The 18611-nt window shown below is 34.5% G+C and overlaps 1 protein-coding gene across 1 annotated transcript in view; it reads left to right on the top strand.

Moving 5' to 3' along the window:
- smchd1 (structural maintenance of chromosomes flexible hinge domain containing 1) overlaps positions 1–18611 on the top strand; it is a 55135-nt gene that overhangs the window by 16768 nt on the left and 19756 nt on the right. Inside the window, 11 exon segments of the mRNA XM_058781748.1 lie at positions 203–322; positions 1178–1322; positions 2469–2562; positions 2918–2990; positions 3074–3213; positions 6340–6474; positions 8067–8300; positions 9582–9727; positions 9814–9899; positions 10114–10232; positions 18429–18590. Of these exon segments, the coding sequence (XP_058637731.1) occupies positions 203–322; positions 1178–1322; positions 2469–2562; positions 2918–2990; positions 3074–3213; positions 6340–6474; positions 8067–8300; positions 9582–9727; positions 9814–9899; positions 10114–10232; positions 18429–18590 (1454 nt within the window).

Here is an 18611-nt window from a genome sequence, read left to right as displayed (position 1 = left end):
AAAGAGTGTCTCTGGTCAGTTTTCAAAACTGTTTATTAAAATAATTTTTCCTGTTGCTTGATTGTAAAATAATGAGTCTCTATGAGTGTTTTGACTAATTTTATGTTTGTTTGTTTTTATTTTTGAAATGAATACTTAATAGCACAGTGTTTGGGTTTGCTGTACTTCTCATAGAGTACTAAGTGAGTGTTTTTACTTCCAGAGAATCTCAGTAAGCTCGGGAAGTACACGCTGCATCTGCAGACCATGCTGAGTGATAACTCGGCCAGCGAATGGGCTGGAAAAAGACTCCCCAACCACACCCTCAAGTTCTCCATTAAAGGTAAAACACACCAACACACTGGCCATGTTCACACCTGTGCTGAATTCAGAACCACATACTACTCTTACTGTAAAAATAGTAAACTGCCAAAACTTTAAAGTATGAAAATTGTGTGTCCTTCTTGCTGGTATACTTGAAATTGCAAGCAGAAGCTCATTGATTTTCAGCTTTTAGTGACTGCAACGTGTATACAAAAGCCTGAAGTTGATAAATACTTAGTAAATAAAAATTGCAAGTTTTGGGGAGAATTTTACAGTTTGGGTCACAATGAACCGTCATTTTATGGCAAAAGCTGCTAAAATTGTTCTTGTGTATTCAATAAAAACACACAAGTTCTAAATTTCATTTTTGGATGAACTATTCATTTAAATAGCTAAAATAAAAACTGTTTTAAGAGTGAAGCAGGGTTGTTATAGTTAACTAAAACTATAGAAAACATTTTTGTTCCCAGTAATAAAATAAACTGTAAACTGTCAATCTTGAAATGTTTGTTTTTAGTAATAAAACTAGCTGAAATAAAAGAAGTTGTTTTATTTCAGCTAGTCGCAAAGACAACCCGTTTCATTACCCAGTTAGTCTAACTTAGGGAAAAAAACCTGAAATAAAAATTCATTAAAACTTATATAGACATTTATTTAAAAAAAAAAATAGAAACCTAATAAAAATAAAAAACTGAAGAAAATTACTAAACCTTTAACTACAATTAAAATAAAAATGGAAAATATGAAAATTAAAATGAGTAATAACTACAGTAGTGTCTCAGTGATAATAAAATAACGCTTGACTGAAGTTACTCATCTCCTGTTAGATGCCGTGTTAAATTCTCACTCTTTGTCGTCTTTGTTTCTCCAACAGAAGGTGAAGCAGTATCTTTTGTTCTAGGCATCATTTCCTCTCCTGTCCATGTCGGAGTTCCCTTCAGTATTCCTCTAGATTTTAGGGATGAGTTTGATTATCCCACCCAGCCACCCTGTGACATTAAACCCCAGCTGGAATGTAGGTAGGTCAAAGTATAGACGCACAAGCTCTGTAGAGATCCGAGTACACACTGTAGAAATGTCCTAACTTTGTCTGACCATTGATTTAATGCTTTCCACCCTTTCCTGTTGCTGTTCATTGCTTTATACTGCTATTAACCAATGCTAATAGTGTTTGTGTTTGTACACACGTGCATGTAAATCAGTTTCATGCTCAGACACTTGACATAGTGCTCATCTGTGATGCTTCTGTTTTATAATCTATCAAATAAAATGAGAATATGTCGTCCGAAAGCCACATTCAAAATATGAAACTGAGTGAAGCAATGCAATGATGGGTTAGGTTTGCTTCAGAATTGGGACACTTTGTGCAAAACAAATGACAATTCTGAAAACAAAATAAGCCCAAAAACAAACCAACAAACTATGAACACAATGGCAAATCTTAAAATAAAATAAATAATTTGCAAAACACAATTCTTAAAACAACATTTCATTCAGGGTTTCTGCAGCTCTTAAAAAGGTGCTAAAGAGTTTGCCCTTCCACACGTTCTAAAAAGATCTTAAATCAATTTTAAATTCATATAGTCATTAAATTATGCATGTTGCGTAAAAATAAATATCTTTTTGTTTTCCAATACAAATATCTAAACATCCTTAAATCAAGATCCATTTACTTGAGATGCAAACTGAAGGCATGAAGTCTTGTAAAAAAACTGAACAAAATTCAAAGGGGTATGAAAACATTTGTCCCTTTAAATTAAGAATTTTCTGAGCCCATTGGCAGATATTTTTCTTGTTTTAATCATAAACTCAATTTCATAATATTGAAACTCAAAATATTGAATTGATTTAAGAGCTTATGAAGAGCTTTTTTAGTGACACCTTCTGTAGGTTACCTTAAAATGTGATGAAAATTGACTGTCTTTATGTGTGAGCCATTGAATTATTCACTCAACCAATTCTTTAATAAACAGAAATGCTGCTACTGCATTTTTTGGAGATGTGAAACGATTAATTCTGTTGTGGTTTTGTTTGTAACCACAGAAAATTATGTCACATTTAAATCATTGAATAATGCACTCACTTCATATGCACATGAATGTGAATTTCTATCTTGGAAGTATCGTTTTCGTGTGTTTTTCTGATGGTGAAATCTCTCTCATTAGTTCACTACAGCTGAGTTATGAGGGAATCGCATTTGGGACCACTTGTGTCATCAAAAATGTGAGGGCAATGGGAAAGATCAGTCATCAAAACAAGGTTGGCAGTGTGTTGCATATAGTTTCACAATATTCACAGTTGGTCATGATTCTCAAACGTTGAGTTAAACAGTAATAACTGATGTGTTTTAATTAATCAGAGCATAAACTAATCACAAATATTCAACAAGAAGGTATCTATGTATGTTAATCAAGAGAGAAAGGGTTGGTCGATTTATTTCTGAAACCTGTGCTCAAGAATGTATTTGACTGATATGGTGTATGTGATTGTGTAACCAACATATACTGTATTATGAGAACGTTCTTGCTAAAAAGATGCATGAAGGATTTTTTAAAAATATATTTGCAATGACGCTATTAGCACAGAACTCGGATGTGTGTGATATTTTTAACAGATGGACACAGTGAAGGTGCACATCCCAGGACTGAAGCAGGACAGCCAGTCTCTTCAAATTGTTCTGCAACCTGGTATGACAAACAACACAGAAACTACAACAGAAAGAGGAAATATAAAGCAGTATGTTAAAAACCAGGTGACTTTTATCTTCCAGGCCCTCCGCACACTCTTGTGGTGTTTCCAGAAGATGATGTGCTCTCTGTTGAGAATCGAACTCCAGCAAACTTCAAAGTTGAGGTTCACGATGAGCACCAGAATATCACCACTCAGCCTAAACTCAGCGTCCGCTGCCAGGTAGCACTCCTCGGCAAACACACACCGCTTAGCAATTTTATTTATTTGATGAATGCACACACATTTACATACTGTAGACTTCTATTGTTTTTATATACAGATAATTAAAACAGTTGAAGATTATCTCAGGGTTTCTCAAATGGGTGATCATTGAAAAGCTAATAATTTAACTGAATGTAAAATCTAAATAAATTAGTGCTGTTAAGCGATTAATCGCGATTAATCGCATCCAAAATAAAGTTTTTGTTTACATAATATATGTGTGTACTGTGTATATTTATTATGTGTGTGTATATATATATATATATATATATATATATATATATATATATATATATATATATATATATAATATATTTATTATATTTGGATGTGATTAATCGCGATTAATCGCTTGACAGCACTGAAATAAATAGATGTGGCTGCACATTTGATTGAAATAAAACTGAGACCGCTATATTACGGTGGCCGAGAGAGCTCAGCGCACTGTGACTTAAGAAAAACATGCAAATAGAAAACCACCTGCAAATTAAGAATACATCTTCATCAGTTTGACAGCAGATGTGCCGCAATTACTCGCAACACAACCAAAAACAGAAATGCGCTGCAAATACTCACAACACAAATACAAACGCGCTGCAACAACAGAACCACGCTGCAAATACAACACAACCAGAAACGTGCTGCAAAAACAAAGGCACTGCAAATACAGCACAAGAACCAAAACAAAAACGCACTACAAGTAGCACAGACCACAAAGGGGACCCCAAAAATGTTTACGAAAATTAACCATGGTTTAATTATAGTAAAAATTGTAACCATGTATTGATTACCATTTGTATAACCACAGTTGGACGAACACCATGGTTAAACTAGGTTGAGTGTGGTTAATTTACCATGGTTTAACTACAGTAACCTTTTTTATTTGTATTTATTTTTTTGTATAATAATACATACAGTGGGTACGGAAAGTATTCAGACCCCCTTAAATTTTTCACTCTTTGTTATATTGCGGCCATTTGCTAAAATCATTTAAGTTCATTTTTTTCCCTCATTAATGTACACACAGCACCCCATATTGCAGATTTATTAAAAAAGAAAAACTGAAATATCACATGGTCCTAAGTATACAGACCCTTTGCTGTGACACTCATATATTTAACTCAGGTGCTGTCCATTTCTTCTGATCATCCTTGAGATGGTTCTACACCTTCATTTGAGTCCAGCTGTGTTTGATTATACTGATTGGACTTGATTAGGAAAGCCACACACCTGTCTATATAAGACCTTACAGCTCACAGTGCATGTCAGAGCAAATGAGAATCATGAGGTCAAAGGAACTGCCTGAAGAGCTCAGAGACAGAATTGTGGCAAGGCACAGATCTGGCCAAGGTTACAAAAAAATTTCTGCTGCACTTAAGGTTCCTAAGAGCACAGTGGCCTCCATAATCCTTAAATGGAAGACGCTTTGGGACGACCAGAACCCTTCCTAGAGCTGGCCGTCCGCCAAACTGAGCTATCGGGGAGAAGAGCCTTGGTGAGAGAGGTAAAGAAGAACCCAAAGATCACTGTGGCTGAGCTCCAGAGATGCAGTCGGGAGATGGGAGAAAGTTGTAGAAAGTCAACCATCACTGCAGCCCTCCACCAGTCGGGGCTTTATGGCAGAGTGGCCCGACGTTAGCCTCTCCTCAGTGCAAGACACATGAAAGCCCGCATGGAGTTTGCTAAAAAAACACCTGAATAAGATTCTCTGGTCTGATGAGACCAAGATAGAACTTTTTGGCCTTAATTCTAAGCGGTATGTGTGGAGAAAACCAGGCACTGCTCATCACCTGTCCAATACAGTCCCAACAGTGAAGCATGGTGGTGGCAGCATCATGCTGTGGGGGTGTTTTTCAGCTGCAGGGACAGGACGACTGGTTGCAATCGAGGGAAAGATGAATGTGGCCAAGTACAGGGATATCCTGGACGAAAACCTTCTCCAGAGTGCTCAGGACCTCAGACTGGGCCGAAGGTTTACCTTCCAACAAGACAATGACCCTAAGCACACAGCTAAAATAACGAAGGAGTGGCTTCACAACAACTCCGTGACTGTTCTTGAATGGCCCAGCCAGAGCCCTGACGTAAACCCAATTGAGCATCTCTGGAGAAACCTAAAAATGGCTGAATACTTAGGACCATGTGATATTTCAGTTTTTCTTTTTTAATAAATCTGCAAAAATGTCAACAATTCTGTGTCTTTCTGTCAATATGGGGTGCTGTGTGTACATTGAGGAAACAAAAGGAACTTAAATGATTTTAGCAAATGGCTGCAATATAACAAAGAGTGAAAAATTTAAAGGGGTCTGAATACTTTCCGTACCCACTGTATATAATATATAGGCTATTTATTTATTTATTTATTTTAATAGTAAAACCATGGTTAATTCTTTAAGTTGTAAAAGTATCCTGCTTGCATAACGTTTGACAGTTACAGTAATTGTTTAGTACTTCGTCAGCTTATTTAGGCTAATAATATCCAAAAAAATGAACTTCAGTGCACATACATATATTATGTAAACAAAAACTTTTCTCTGGGATGCGATTAATCGTTTGACAGCACTAGTTTTTATGTCCCATGTAATCGCTCAATCATTGGAAAGATATCAAACAATACAAAAGACATTTTAAGCAATGTCACATAACATTACATTTACCTCAGGAAAGCCAATGTCCATAAACTCAATAGTCAGCTATAAAAAATAACTCTAGAGAGGAGCATGTTGATAAATATATCCACTACATTACATATTCATTACATTTTTTTTCTTAACATGTTGTCTTCATTATTTAATGTTTGAATAAATCTGTCATGAAAACAAAATGTAATTATATCCACTGATTAAATGTTTATATTTCTACAATGATGTGGAATATAAACAATTATATCATTAAAAAGTTGATATAAAAACTGCCTATAAGAACACTTTTTTTAATGTAATGACATTTTTTGGATGACTGTTGTATATTTCACCTATTGCATGTTTCATTTAATTTAAACTTTCGTCAACTTAATTTTAGGAAAGACCTTCCATTGAATGCCCAGAAGTACAGTTGATCTTCTGATTGGTAAATGTGTGTTTGTAGTTGCTGGGAGCCCCTGATCTGCCCGTGGATGTTGTGGACTGCAGTAACACCGGCTCTGGACTCCTGCTGACCAAACCACTTCTGCTGAAGACTGTAAAGGCTGAGCAGATCCTTACTGCTAAGTTCAACATTCCTGTAAGATGCATCATTTTCTATGTGTTTGATCTGTTTATTTATAACCAATATATTATTATTAGGGATGCATGATATTGGATTTTTGCGGATATCCGATATGCCGATATTTTTCAACTAATTTTTGCCGATAACGGTATATTTCCTTTTGTTTGGAATCAACACCAAGTCTCTCCTGTGCAGAGATTCTAAACAAATTATTTTAATTTTTACTTGTCAGAATTAAATAACCAATAATGAAGTTCTTTTATAATGAGAGTACATTGAAAGCTTGAAAATAATTATAAATCAACTATAATTCAATCACTTTTTTTTCAGACAGATGCAGTGGTAACCTTAACATTTTATTTAAAGATTTAACATTTGTAGATTGTCAAAAGAAAAAGAGTTGTAAACATTCTTTAAAAAGTTCATTTCAGAGCTCGTAATCTGTTTGAAATAATAATAATAATAAAAAAAAAAACATATTACACATTAATAAATAAATCTGTATATATAAAATTATTTAATTTACAAGTGTCATGTTTGTGATTTTTATTTATGTGAGCTGCGTCTTCTGACCTTTAAATCAAAACATACTCTTGATTAGACCAGTTAGTGCTTTATTTAATCAGAAATACAATCTTAATGTTATTTGTGTATTTTACTTTCATTTTATTACAAGTAGGCGAACAGCGCCCCCTAGGGAATTAAAACTCCTTACCTGAAGGGCATTAGGACCCGGGGGAGGCTGCCACGCTAGTAACTGTTGCACCGGCTGTGTCATTCTGTTCATGCATTCTCAGTTTAAATGCAGAGTTAAAAAACAGTGAATCTAATCACCATTCAGGCAAAAATTTGCTTCAAGAATTGCTGACTTGATCTTATCACTAGCACACCCTGAGCACATGTGAGTTATTCGTCTTATCAGCAAGACATATCGGCATAATTGTACATATCGGACTGATGCCGATGCTTGCATTTTAAGCCGTTATCGGCTGAAATCATTCCGATAATATCGTGCTAATTATTATGGAAATATATCTTTTGCTTTTAATATTCAGAACCATGTTGCTTTGTGCATTTAATCCAGATACAAAAAAAAATGCATATTTAATAGGCATGCACATTATATTTGTGACTTCTAAGCATTTACCATCAGTGTTTTATCAATATTGTTTGATTTGGCTGATATTAGAAGCAAATAATACTAGACCTTTTTTCAATTAAAAAATCAAAAGTATTGATAAATGATCTGTCTATTCTACTTTAAATGAAAATTTCAGAATTTGATATGTAGTGATAAACTCTTGTTAAATTTAGTTTTTCAAATTTTTTTAAGAATAGTGCGTGGTGTTCAGAATAAGGGCTCAATTAATGCTCTAAATTGTTTTTTGTCTGCTTTGCTATCAAAGTATGTGTATTAAATCTAGATAAACAGCATCAGGGGCTGTTTGTATAAAACCACAGTAAAATTAAGCGTATCTATTTTACAAATTAATGTTTCATCTGTACATATGTTTCTTTTTATTTATTTTTTTTACATTTTTGACCTCATAAATAAAATCCTCGTGATTGTGTGAGGTTTTTTTTTGTGTGTTTTTATGTGCATGTAGAACCACAGGACTGTGGCATGCGTGGAACGCAAGCTCCGAGTCTTGCCCAGCTCACGAATATCCCGTTTGGAGGTCTACAGACAGGAAGAGGGCTCTGAAGATGTCATGGTGCTGCAGAACGCTGAGCGCATTGATTGGACGGCAGGAGACACGCTAGGAAACCTGCGCTTCAAACTGTATGATGAGGGCAATAGACTGGTTTCCCTTCAGCGAAAACTCACCGACAAGATTAAGGTGTGGTTTGTGTTCTTTGCATGGTGTGTTTCTCAGGTTTACTTTTAGTGACTAAATCAGTGTTTGCACTGACATACTGTCATACTCAGCCCCAAAAAATGGTTCACAACAAAATGAGGGATTAAACATTTGGAGGGATTTGGAGGATTACTTGTGCACAATGCATATTTCTTAATTAATAAGCCTAAAATGTGTTTTAATTTCACTTTTGATGAGGATTGAATGATCTTTGAATAATATCTCCCTTTAAATGCAATAGTTCCACTTTAGCACAATCAAATATACTAAGTATGTCTTTAATTGTACTTCAGCACTACTTCCGCACAATTAAAGTGCATTAAGTACAAAATGAGTTGTTTCAATTTAGCAGACTTTAAGCATACCGGTTTTGTATACTAAAAGAACAACTACAGAGCATTTTATTAAGTACATAAATATTAAAATGTATTTGTAGTGTACTTTGCATGCAATAAATGTTTTTCAGATACATTTTAAGGATATTTATTTTTCACTAGGGTTTTTATTACAAAATATTCTAATACGAAATAAATTAGAAGTTTACGTAATATGTAATATACGTTAACATTCATCAATGAATTGGGTGTCATAAAGTAACAGTTAACAATTTTTATAGCATTTATTAATCTGCTTAATGTTAATTTGCCAAAAAATACTACTGGTAATGGTTGTCTTGCGCTTATATTATGTTTTTTATTTGTATTTATGTTATATTATGAACAAAAATATGATAACCATAGTCAGTAATATATTTGTATGTAATCAAATATTTACATTTATAAATGCTATAAATCATTAATTGTTACCAACAACAACAACAACAAAATTTGGTAGCTTTTTTCCAATAAGATTGTCTGTTAATATTGATTATATTTCGTTAGGCTATATTATGACTAATAATAATGTTTTATTTGTATAATATAGTATAACAATATAACAAATAATATTTTATTTGATATATATGTTGTGTAAAATAGCATACAACAATATAACAAATAAAATGTTTTTTTTTTTTGTATTTATGTTGTTACGTTATGAACAAATATGTGATAACCATGATCAGTTGTATATTTGTAAGTTAACAATTACTTATGCATTTATAAATGCTATGTTATTTTATGTTTTATAAAATAGCATAAAACAAACACATTATTATTATTATTATTATTATTATGTATAATATATTTGTCATACAGTGTGTGTATTGTGCACGGTATAAAAATAATATTTGTAGATGTACATGTATTTGTGTGTTTCTTGTAGGTGAATTGGACGGCAGATATAAACACACAAGAGCTTTCTCAGGGAAAACTGCCTCCTTTATGTGTCCCGTCTAAAGCACAGAGAGACCATTTCTACCACGTGTCTTTCCACGATCAGCACACAGTCAACTTTTCCTTCATCATTGTGTAAGTTACACACAGATCACGCGTCTGTCTGTCTTTCATTATATACCTAAACAAAAGCATATCTCTGCATGTGTGTGTCTCTGAAGGCCTCGTCCAGATGAGCCTGAGCGTTTGCGGGTCAACCTCAGCGAGTCAACGGTGAAAATGGGAGAAGTTCTGTCTGGAAACATTTGTAAGTACTGTCTTTAGGTACATCGTAATTGGGGTTGACTTCAAATCAGCAAGTCATGATGTGATTACAAAATTCCCAGGTTTCTTTATGTAATTTCATTGTGTCATTTCTGTTGAAACTAATTGTCGCTTCACAGATGCTCCATTTGTAGATCGCTCACCAGTTTTGTGTTTGTTAAAAACATTCATTTTTAAAACTTGTGTTTCTCTCTCAGATGTAGAAGTTGTTGATCAGTACGGGAATAAAACGGACTGTCTGAAAGCTGATATTGTGAAGACTCTGAGTGTGTCTGCTGATGGTCTGGATAAATCAGCTCTGGCCGTTGAATGGCAGGTACTGTATACACAACCACAGACACAAACAAATGAGCAGTTTTTGATAGAAGGGATGTGATTTTTCCGTATAAATATGGATTTCTGTATTTTCCGACCTCTGAGGGACGAACCATGTGATACGCATAGATCCAAGTAGTGTTGTCACGGTACCAATACCAGTGAAAATCCACGGTTCTCGGTACCAATTTCGGTACCAAAGCAATACACAAAAACATGCTAATTAAAAAACACACTATTTCACACTATAAGTCAAACAAAAATAAAATGTACAAAAATCAATGCCATTCTTTATGCTTATTTAAAATTGTGTTTCAAGTTTTTCCACAAGTAATAAAAGTATGGAAAACTGTAAACAAGATTCACCCAAAATTACTATTAAAATTAAAATATGGAAGAAATATTGTGTGATTATTTATTTAAAAAATTACGTTTTATAAATTTTTTAAACAGTAGTAGTAGTAGTAGTAGTAGTAGTAGTAGTAGTAGTAGTAGTAGTAGTATGACATACATTCTACTAAATAGTAGAATGTAGGGGGGCATGATGTGCACTGCATGATGTGCACAAAAGGAAATATATCGGTATCGGCCAAAATGATTTAAGAAATATCGGCAAAAATCCAATATCGTGCGATTCACGTTTCGATTCACAGTTACTGCTAGCTACGCTGCACTTGGTTTGAGCCGCTTTAATTTGCATTTGGGAGCACAACATTTGTCATTAGAAACGTTTATAAATCTGTTGTTGTTTACAAAGAACAGTTTCGGTGTCACATGATCTTCAGAAATCATTCTAATATGCTGATTTGCTGCTCAAGAAACACTTCTCATTATTATCAATGTTAAAAACAGTTTTGCTGCTTAATATTTTTGTAGAAACAATGATACCATTCAAACATTTGCATAAGATTTAAAAAAGAGAGAGTTAAATTAATAATTTTATTCATGCATGAAAGTGATTTAAAAAGTGAGTGAAGACATTTAAAATGATTTCTATGTAATAAATGCATTAACAAATTTAATTAATATATTTGATAAATGTTTTCAATAAACTTTGTATCTATCAAAAATCCTGAAAAATAAAGTGTATCACTATTTTCACACAAACTATGAAGCAGCAAAATTGTTTTCAACATTGATGATAATCAGAAATGTTTCATGAGAGTCAAATAAATTGTAATGATTTCTAAAAGATCATGTGACACTGAAAACTGAAGTAATGCTGAAACTTTTTTTATTATTATTTGTAATAATATTTCACAATATTGGTGTATTTATTTATTTTTTACTTTATTTTGATCAAATATATTCAGCCTTGATGAGCAGAATATATTTATTTTAAAATCATTTATAATTGTAATGTTTCCTAACTTTTGGCAGGTACTTTAATAATAATATTTCTATATACTTATATATATTTATATATACATATTATTATTATAATATGTTATATTATATTATTATCATGATTATTAAATGCTGCTTTTTATTTTTTACAGAACAATAGTATGTATTATTACAATAAAAGATATATCTTTTAATGTGCTAAAATATATATTTTTAATAAGAAGTGCTGGGGGCATGGCTTGTGGGCGTGACTTGGGGCGTGGTCAGATTTTCCTTCTTTTTTGTCTCTAGCTGATGACATGCTGTCAGTCGTTCAGCATTCACACCCCAGTCATGTTCAGTTATGACAGTTGGCTCAGTAAAATCAGTGATCGCAAAACAATTGGGGGATAAAAGGCATTACATGCAATTTTTCAAGTCTAAACATGTGAATTTATATAGTCGCTAGTGGTGATCTCAGCAAAAATATCGCTCGTAAATGAATATTTTTGGTCGCAAATGCAACAGATTTAGTCGCAGTCTGGGGCCCTGCCCTGTGACTCCATGTTGCATGTTGCCCTTGTGCTGTGTCTATGTTGTTGCCTCATTAAAAAGCTGCGCTATAGAAATTCTACATTGATTCAGAAGAAAAAAAAAACTTCACTGGTATCGGATCGGTATTGGCTTGGCTTGCTGCGGTACTCTTACTTCGAAAAGCTTGTTGTCTTCTGCTGTTTACCTAAAGTTAAGTTACATTGTGGGCTGCTTTTTTATTTATTTGGTTGGTTGTGTTTGCTAAACTTTGTGCAGTTTAAGATAGTGCTGGGCGGTATACCGGTTCATACCGAATACCGGTGTTTATTTTTCTTATGATATGAATTTTTAAAATACCGCAATACCGGTGTCATTTAAATAACGTTCGGAACGCGACATGTTTGAGAGGGGTTTCTTTTCACTATTGCATTGTGGCAAGAACACAGCTGTATGTGTTACTAAGCGTGTTCTGAAGCTGTAGAACTAGTAGAACGTGATGACACAGAAGAACTCATCCACAATATCCACCGCCCGCTGCCACCAGCTCCCGCGTCTCACACACACGAGCGTGACTTTAGCACTATATTTAGCAACTTTCAGACCCTTTTAGCGGCTTTTTTTACATAGAACATACAAACTGACAAACCTAGCGACTTTTTTGGATAAACCTTAGCTATGGTTCAGTTGGAAGATGTCTCCAGTGTTGCCCCGTGTCGCGCGAGATCTGACTCCCAGCGCAGTGTCGCCTCTCTCGGCGTCTGTTCTGTGCAGCGAGCGGCAGCGAAGCACCGCATTCAGCTGGCCGTACCGCAGCAGACTCGTCAATAAATGAGTACAAAACAGCGTTTCCAAGCACCTGCTGCTAACTGACTGTTTGGAATTATAAATATGAGCATAGTTTGTATGTTAATATTATGCACTGTTTTGTTTGTTGTTTTTTTTGTTTTTTTTAGTTTGTTACTCAGACGCAGGCAGTGCACTGCATGAGACAAAAAAGTAATATAGCCAAAACCACCGCATAGCCACTCTTTAGTGTAACGTTAGATGCATGTTGATTTTATCAGACGATGTTGCGATTATAAATGAGAGTGACTCCTGGTTAACATGTAGGCTATTAATGAGTCGTGTTTAGTCACTATTTAGTGTGGAATTTTTCTACAATATTCGCTCATCATGAAAGTAAAATAGGGCATTCTATCAACTGAGTCAATCAACTGCAGTTTTTCCTCTCTCAATCAGTACAAAATGTGGTTAACACCCGGTCATACATGAAAAAAATAAATACCGTCATATACCGTGAAACCGATATAATTTTGAAAAATACCGTGATATAAATTTTTGGTCATACCGCCCAGCACTAGTTTAAGAGCACTAAAGAGAACTTGCGCAGTTCCTCAGGAGGCTTTCTGTGCTTGCGGTCAGAGGCGGAACAGAACACAGACATGTAAAGTCATCTTTGGAAGTGAAAGTGTTGAATTTTTGCAGTGTCATAAGTCACTCTGTCAAGTGATTGTTTTATTATATTTTAAAATTTATTTAGTTTTAAAAACATTTTATTAGATATTTTATCATTTGTGTCTGTGGCACAGAGAATCACTGTAATGTCACTTACAGTAGTGAAAAACACTATTTTATAAGACATATTTGACCAATGGTAGAGGTCACCTTTGTTAGGTTTCTAAGCCGGCGCGATGATCCCGGAAAATTGGCAGAGGGCCTTCTGTGTGAACGCAAACATGTCCCAGAATTGAAAAGGCAAGATCAATGCCATAAAGGGTGTATCGACGTTATTGTGCGACTCTTTTACAAGGCGTTTTGAAGGCAAATCAACGTTCACGATGAAAAAATATGTATAAACTGGAATGAAGCAGAGGGAGCTCCTCGCTATCTGCGCTGAACATGAGATTAGTGAAACTGTGTTTATGCGTCACACGTCACATCCTAATGTTACGTGTCTTTACGGGATGTGTGTGAACGCATGCACAGATTTCGGAAAATCACTGGCATTGTCAATAAACCAAAATCAAACCCGGGGCACATTATCCATGTTTTTTCCGGAATCTCTGTTTGAAAGAGGTTTATATGCTGTGAACTTCATCTGTAGTCTGCCATCCAAAAACTTTGTGTTACGTGGCTCAAGATCATGCAATTATGAAATCATTAATATTGTTGTGCAACCTGTCTGAATACTCAGTTCTGGAAGGTGTGCATTAAGTAAGTGATAATGCATGGCTTGCTGTGTATTAAACGATTTTCATGCATGACATGGAGGCCAAGAACCACCCGACGTGAAGCGGAGGATGACAGCGCAATATTTGACCGGACGGCTAAAAATGACGGTTATTTTCATCAGCTAGCATTAGATCTAGCATTCTGATCGCTTCAAGGCAGGCACAGAGATGAAATAGTGCGGTAAGATCATATTTATTTGAATGAATTACAGCATTTATTTGAATTATCGATCGAGAGAGAGAGAGAGATGACAGTTGTGTGTGCATTACCTGCGTCTGTGCATCTCTCTACATACAGTCAAGCTGTGTTTAGTTACTTCAAATACAGTGATTTTACCACCTCATTGCTGAAGAATATAATGTAGCGATCTAGTATTTAGGCTACTTTATTAATAAAAGTCTCAGGGCAGCTGATAACAAGTTTCTGCGTAAACGCAATCTGCGCATTTCGATCTTCAACCTCTCTCTCTCTCTCTCTCTCTCTCTCTCTCAATTCAATTCAATTAAATTCAATTCAATTCAATTCAAATTAGCTTTATTGGAATGACTTGCACAGTATTGCCAAAGCATTGTCCATTTATATAAATAAGGAACAAACAATTATATAATACATAGAACAAGAATAGATCTGTAAAATAATTAAGTAAATATGTACATGTATACTTTTTTTTTTTTTTTTTTTCCACAAACAAGAAAAATATTTAAGACATTGTTAAAAACAAAAAAAATAATAATTAATAAATAAAATAATTAATAAATAAAAAACATTTGTACAACATGTACGAAATGATCTTGCTTCAGTTTTGTCCACTGGCTGATAGTCTCAGTTTGTGACAGGCTGATACATATCTTGCTGCTGTTGTGATCATTTTGGAGTTTTCCCCTAAAATGTGACTTAATTTTTCTGCATTTGGTAATGCCATAAAATTTGGTTTCATTTGTTGGAATTTGGGGAAATATGCAGCTCTAATGTTGTGATAGTAATCACAGTGCAGCAAGAAATGTTCCTCTGTTTCCAGCTCTTTCTGTTTTCGTGGCTGCCATCTTTGTCTGTGTCGTCCTCTCTCTATAGCCAGACAGTGATCACTCGTTAGTGTCTTTCTTAATTTGTGATCTTTTACACAGCTCAGGTATTCTGCTGGTTTGTAGTCTCTTTTCAGGTGTAAATACAGCTCCATCATCTTTTGTATTTTAGTGGCATCTTTCTAATAGGCAGTGTAGTTTTGTTTGTGTAGCTGTGTGATTTGGTTGGGCCGGACTGTGCTGTGCTGGTTTGGGTGTAGTGTGAGTACCAGCTGTAAAAGTGCACTCTTCTGCAGGCTCTGCAGGGCTTCAGCCTGGTAAGAGCTCGGATCACTGCATTTCAGGTGCTGCTGGAATTTCGCAGCTCTCTTTTGAATATTAATTAATAGTGGGTATTGTCCTAATTCAGCTCTGCACGAGGAGTTTGGTGTTGCTCTGTTAACTTTTAAGATATTTTTACAAATTTGGGTGTGCATAATTTCAATTTCTTCTTTTTCCCATTTAGAGAAATCTTGGGTTTTTAGAGGTCCCCATATCTCACTGCCATATAGTGCAATTGGTTCGATTACTGGTTTTAGGATTTTAAGCCAGGTTTGAATTGGAATTTCATACTGAATTGTATTTTTGATCATGTAGAAGACTCTCAGTGCCTTTGCTTTCAGTGCATTCACAGCCAGATTGAAGTTTCCTGTTGAGCTGATTTTTAGTCCCAGATTGGTGTATTCATGGGTGTGTTGGAGGACCTGGTTTCTTGCTCTGAATGTGTATTTATTTTCCTTACACCTGGGTCTCTTTTGAAAAATCATTTTTGTTTTTGTTAGATTCATTTTAAGAGCCCATGTTTGACTGAATGTCTCTATGATGTCGAGGAGCTGTTGTAGTCCCTCTTTTTTTTTTTTTTTGACAGAATGACTAAATCATCTGCAAAGAGGAGACATTTGATTTCTGATTCAGTTAGGGTTGGGCCGGGGGCGGTCAAATTGTTTAATTCTTTGGCTAATTCATTTATATAAATGTTAAACAGATTGGGGCTCAATAGGCAACCTTGTCTAACTCCTCGTCGTTGAGAGAAAAAATCTGTTCGTTTGTTCCCTATTTTTACAGCACATGTATTGTTTTTATACATGGTGCTGATTAGATCGAAAGTTTTCCTCCAATCCCGTTTTCCAGTAGTTTTAGAAAGAGTCCTTCATGCCAGATTGAATCAAAAGCAAAGTCAATAAAGCAAGCAAAGATTTTGGTTTTGTTTTGGTGTACGTGCTTATCAATGATAGTGTGGAGGGTATAAATGTGGTCAGATGTTCTGTGTTTGGGAAGAAATCCAATTTGACTTTTTTTCCAAGATTTTGTGGGTTTTGAGAGTTTTGTATGTTAATAATCGAACAGAATATTTTCCCCAGGTTGCTATTGACACACATGCCTCTGTAATTGCTTGTCTCCTTGTTTAAAGATGGGTGTAATTAGGCCTTGATTCCAGGTGTCTGGAAAATATCCTTCACTCAAAACAATGTTGAATAATTTGGTTATTGCATTTTGAATTTGTCATTTGTGTATTTGATCATTTCATTTAATATTGCATCAATGCCACATGCCTTGTTGGGTTTCAGTGCATGTAGTCTGTCTGTTAGCTCATTTACTGTGATTGGGAAATCCAGGGGATTCTGATTGTCTTTAATTTTTTCTTTCAGGATTTCTAATTTGGTTTTTATTTCATTTCGAGCAGAATTTGTTTAAATTGTTTTGTACAGATTTTCAAAGTGTGTCCTCCATATGTTCTCATTTTGAGTGGCCAATTCTTCCTTTTGTGGTCTATAGAGAGTGTTCCAATTGTTCCAAAAGTTATTGGTATTTATTGATTCCTCCATTGTTTGAAATAATTGTTCTGTATGCTCTTCCTTTTTTGCTTTTAGAGTTTGTTTGTACACTTACAGCTTTAAGTCAGTGCTGGCAACTGAGCATGGTATAAGCGAGATAAAGGATTGTGGAATAAAGGATTTTAGCTGTGGATTTTTCCTTACGTACATTTTTGTTTATTTTAAAAAGAAATGCAACCATTTGGAAGAAATTTAATTGATTACAAAAACTGCCTACCAGAGCTTGATTTATAGTGGTTTAAGACTTTGAATAAGAACATACCACAAAGGAGTCTTCTGACTAAGTTGTAGGTAATTTGAAACGCTTGTAATTTAGGCCAAACTTGACTTTTTACCTGACCTGAGAATTAGGTTTATTGCTAAGTTATTGTGTTCCCAATTGTTTTAAGGTTCATGAATTCAATTGATTATTGATGACATGGGTTTTAAATTATTAGAATTAAATAATTAAAACAAAATTCAGACAAATTAAAATCAGACAGGGAATTTAAAAAAAAAAAAAAAAACAGAATTTTTGGAAAAAAATTTAAGAAATCTGGGGGAAAAATGGCAAATTCCCTAAAAAAAAAAAAAAAAAGCAAATTTTTTTTACATTTTTACAAATTGTTTGTGTAAGTAGTGCTGTCAAACGATTAATCGTGATTAATCACATCCAAAATAAGTTTTTGTTCACATAATATATGTATGTGCTGTGTATATTTATGTATACATAAATGCACGCACATGCATGTATATATCTAAGAAAAATATATTATGTTTATATATTAAATACATTTTTATATAATTATATGAATATAAATTTTCAAAGTATATACATGCATGTGTTTGTATTTATATCTACATAATAAATATACACAGTACACACACACACACACACACGTTATGTAAACAAAAACGTTTATTTTGGATGCGATTAATCGTTTGACAGCAGTATGTGTAAGTTTTGTGATGTCAATTAATTAGACATGTTTGTTGATTACTAAAATGTAATTTAACCATCAGAATGGAATCCAGAAAAAATTTAAACTGAAAACAAGGAATTTAGGAAAAAATTCAACTGATTTAATAGGGCCCTGCCTGTGGTGTTTGAAAAAAAAAAAAAACAGTATAAATTGCAAGGTGTATATACTGTCATACCATGTAGTACTTGTAAAAATGTGTCTTTATTTTCATTTAAGCATGTGCATTTAATTATATGCCGTTTTGCAGGCCAGCAGTGGACTGTTGTCTGTATGTGGGGTCCGGTTCGTGGGAGGAACTCCTGGGCCGAGGGAGTTGTGCTTTAAGTATCAGGACATGAAGGAAGTTGTGCGAATCGAAGTCACCGCGGGACCTCCGGTACAGATAAAGCTGCTGGACAAGCCGGAGATGGTATGTCACATTTTCACATCC

Source organism: Onychostoma macrolepis, chromosome 07 (genome assembly GCF_012432095.1).
Source record: "Onychostoma macrolepis isolate SWU-2019 chromosome 07, ASM1243209v1, whole genome shotgun sequence".
NCBI classification, from domain to species: domain Eukaryota; kingdom Metazoa; phylum Chordata; class Actinopteri; order Cypriniformes; family Cyprinidae; genus Onychostoma; species Onychostoma macrolepis.
The sequence above is the reverse complement of the archived record's forward strand: the minus strand, read 5'-3'. Positions and strand labels throughout refer to the sequence as shown.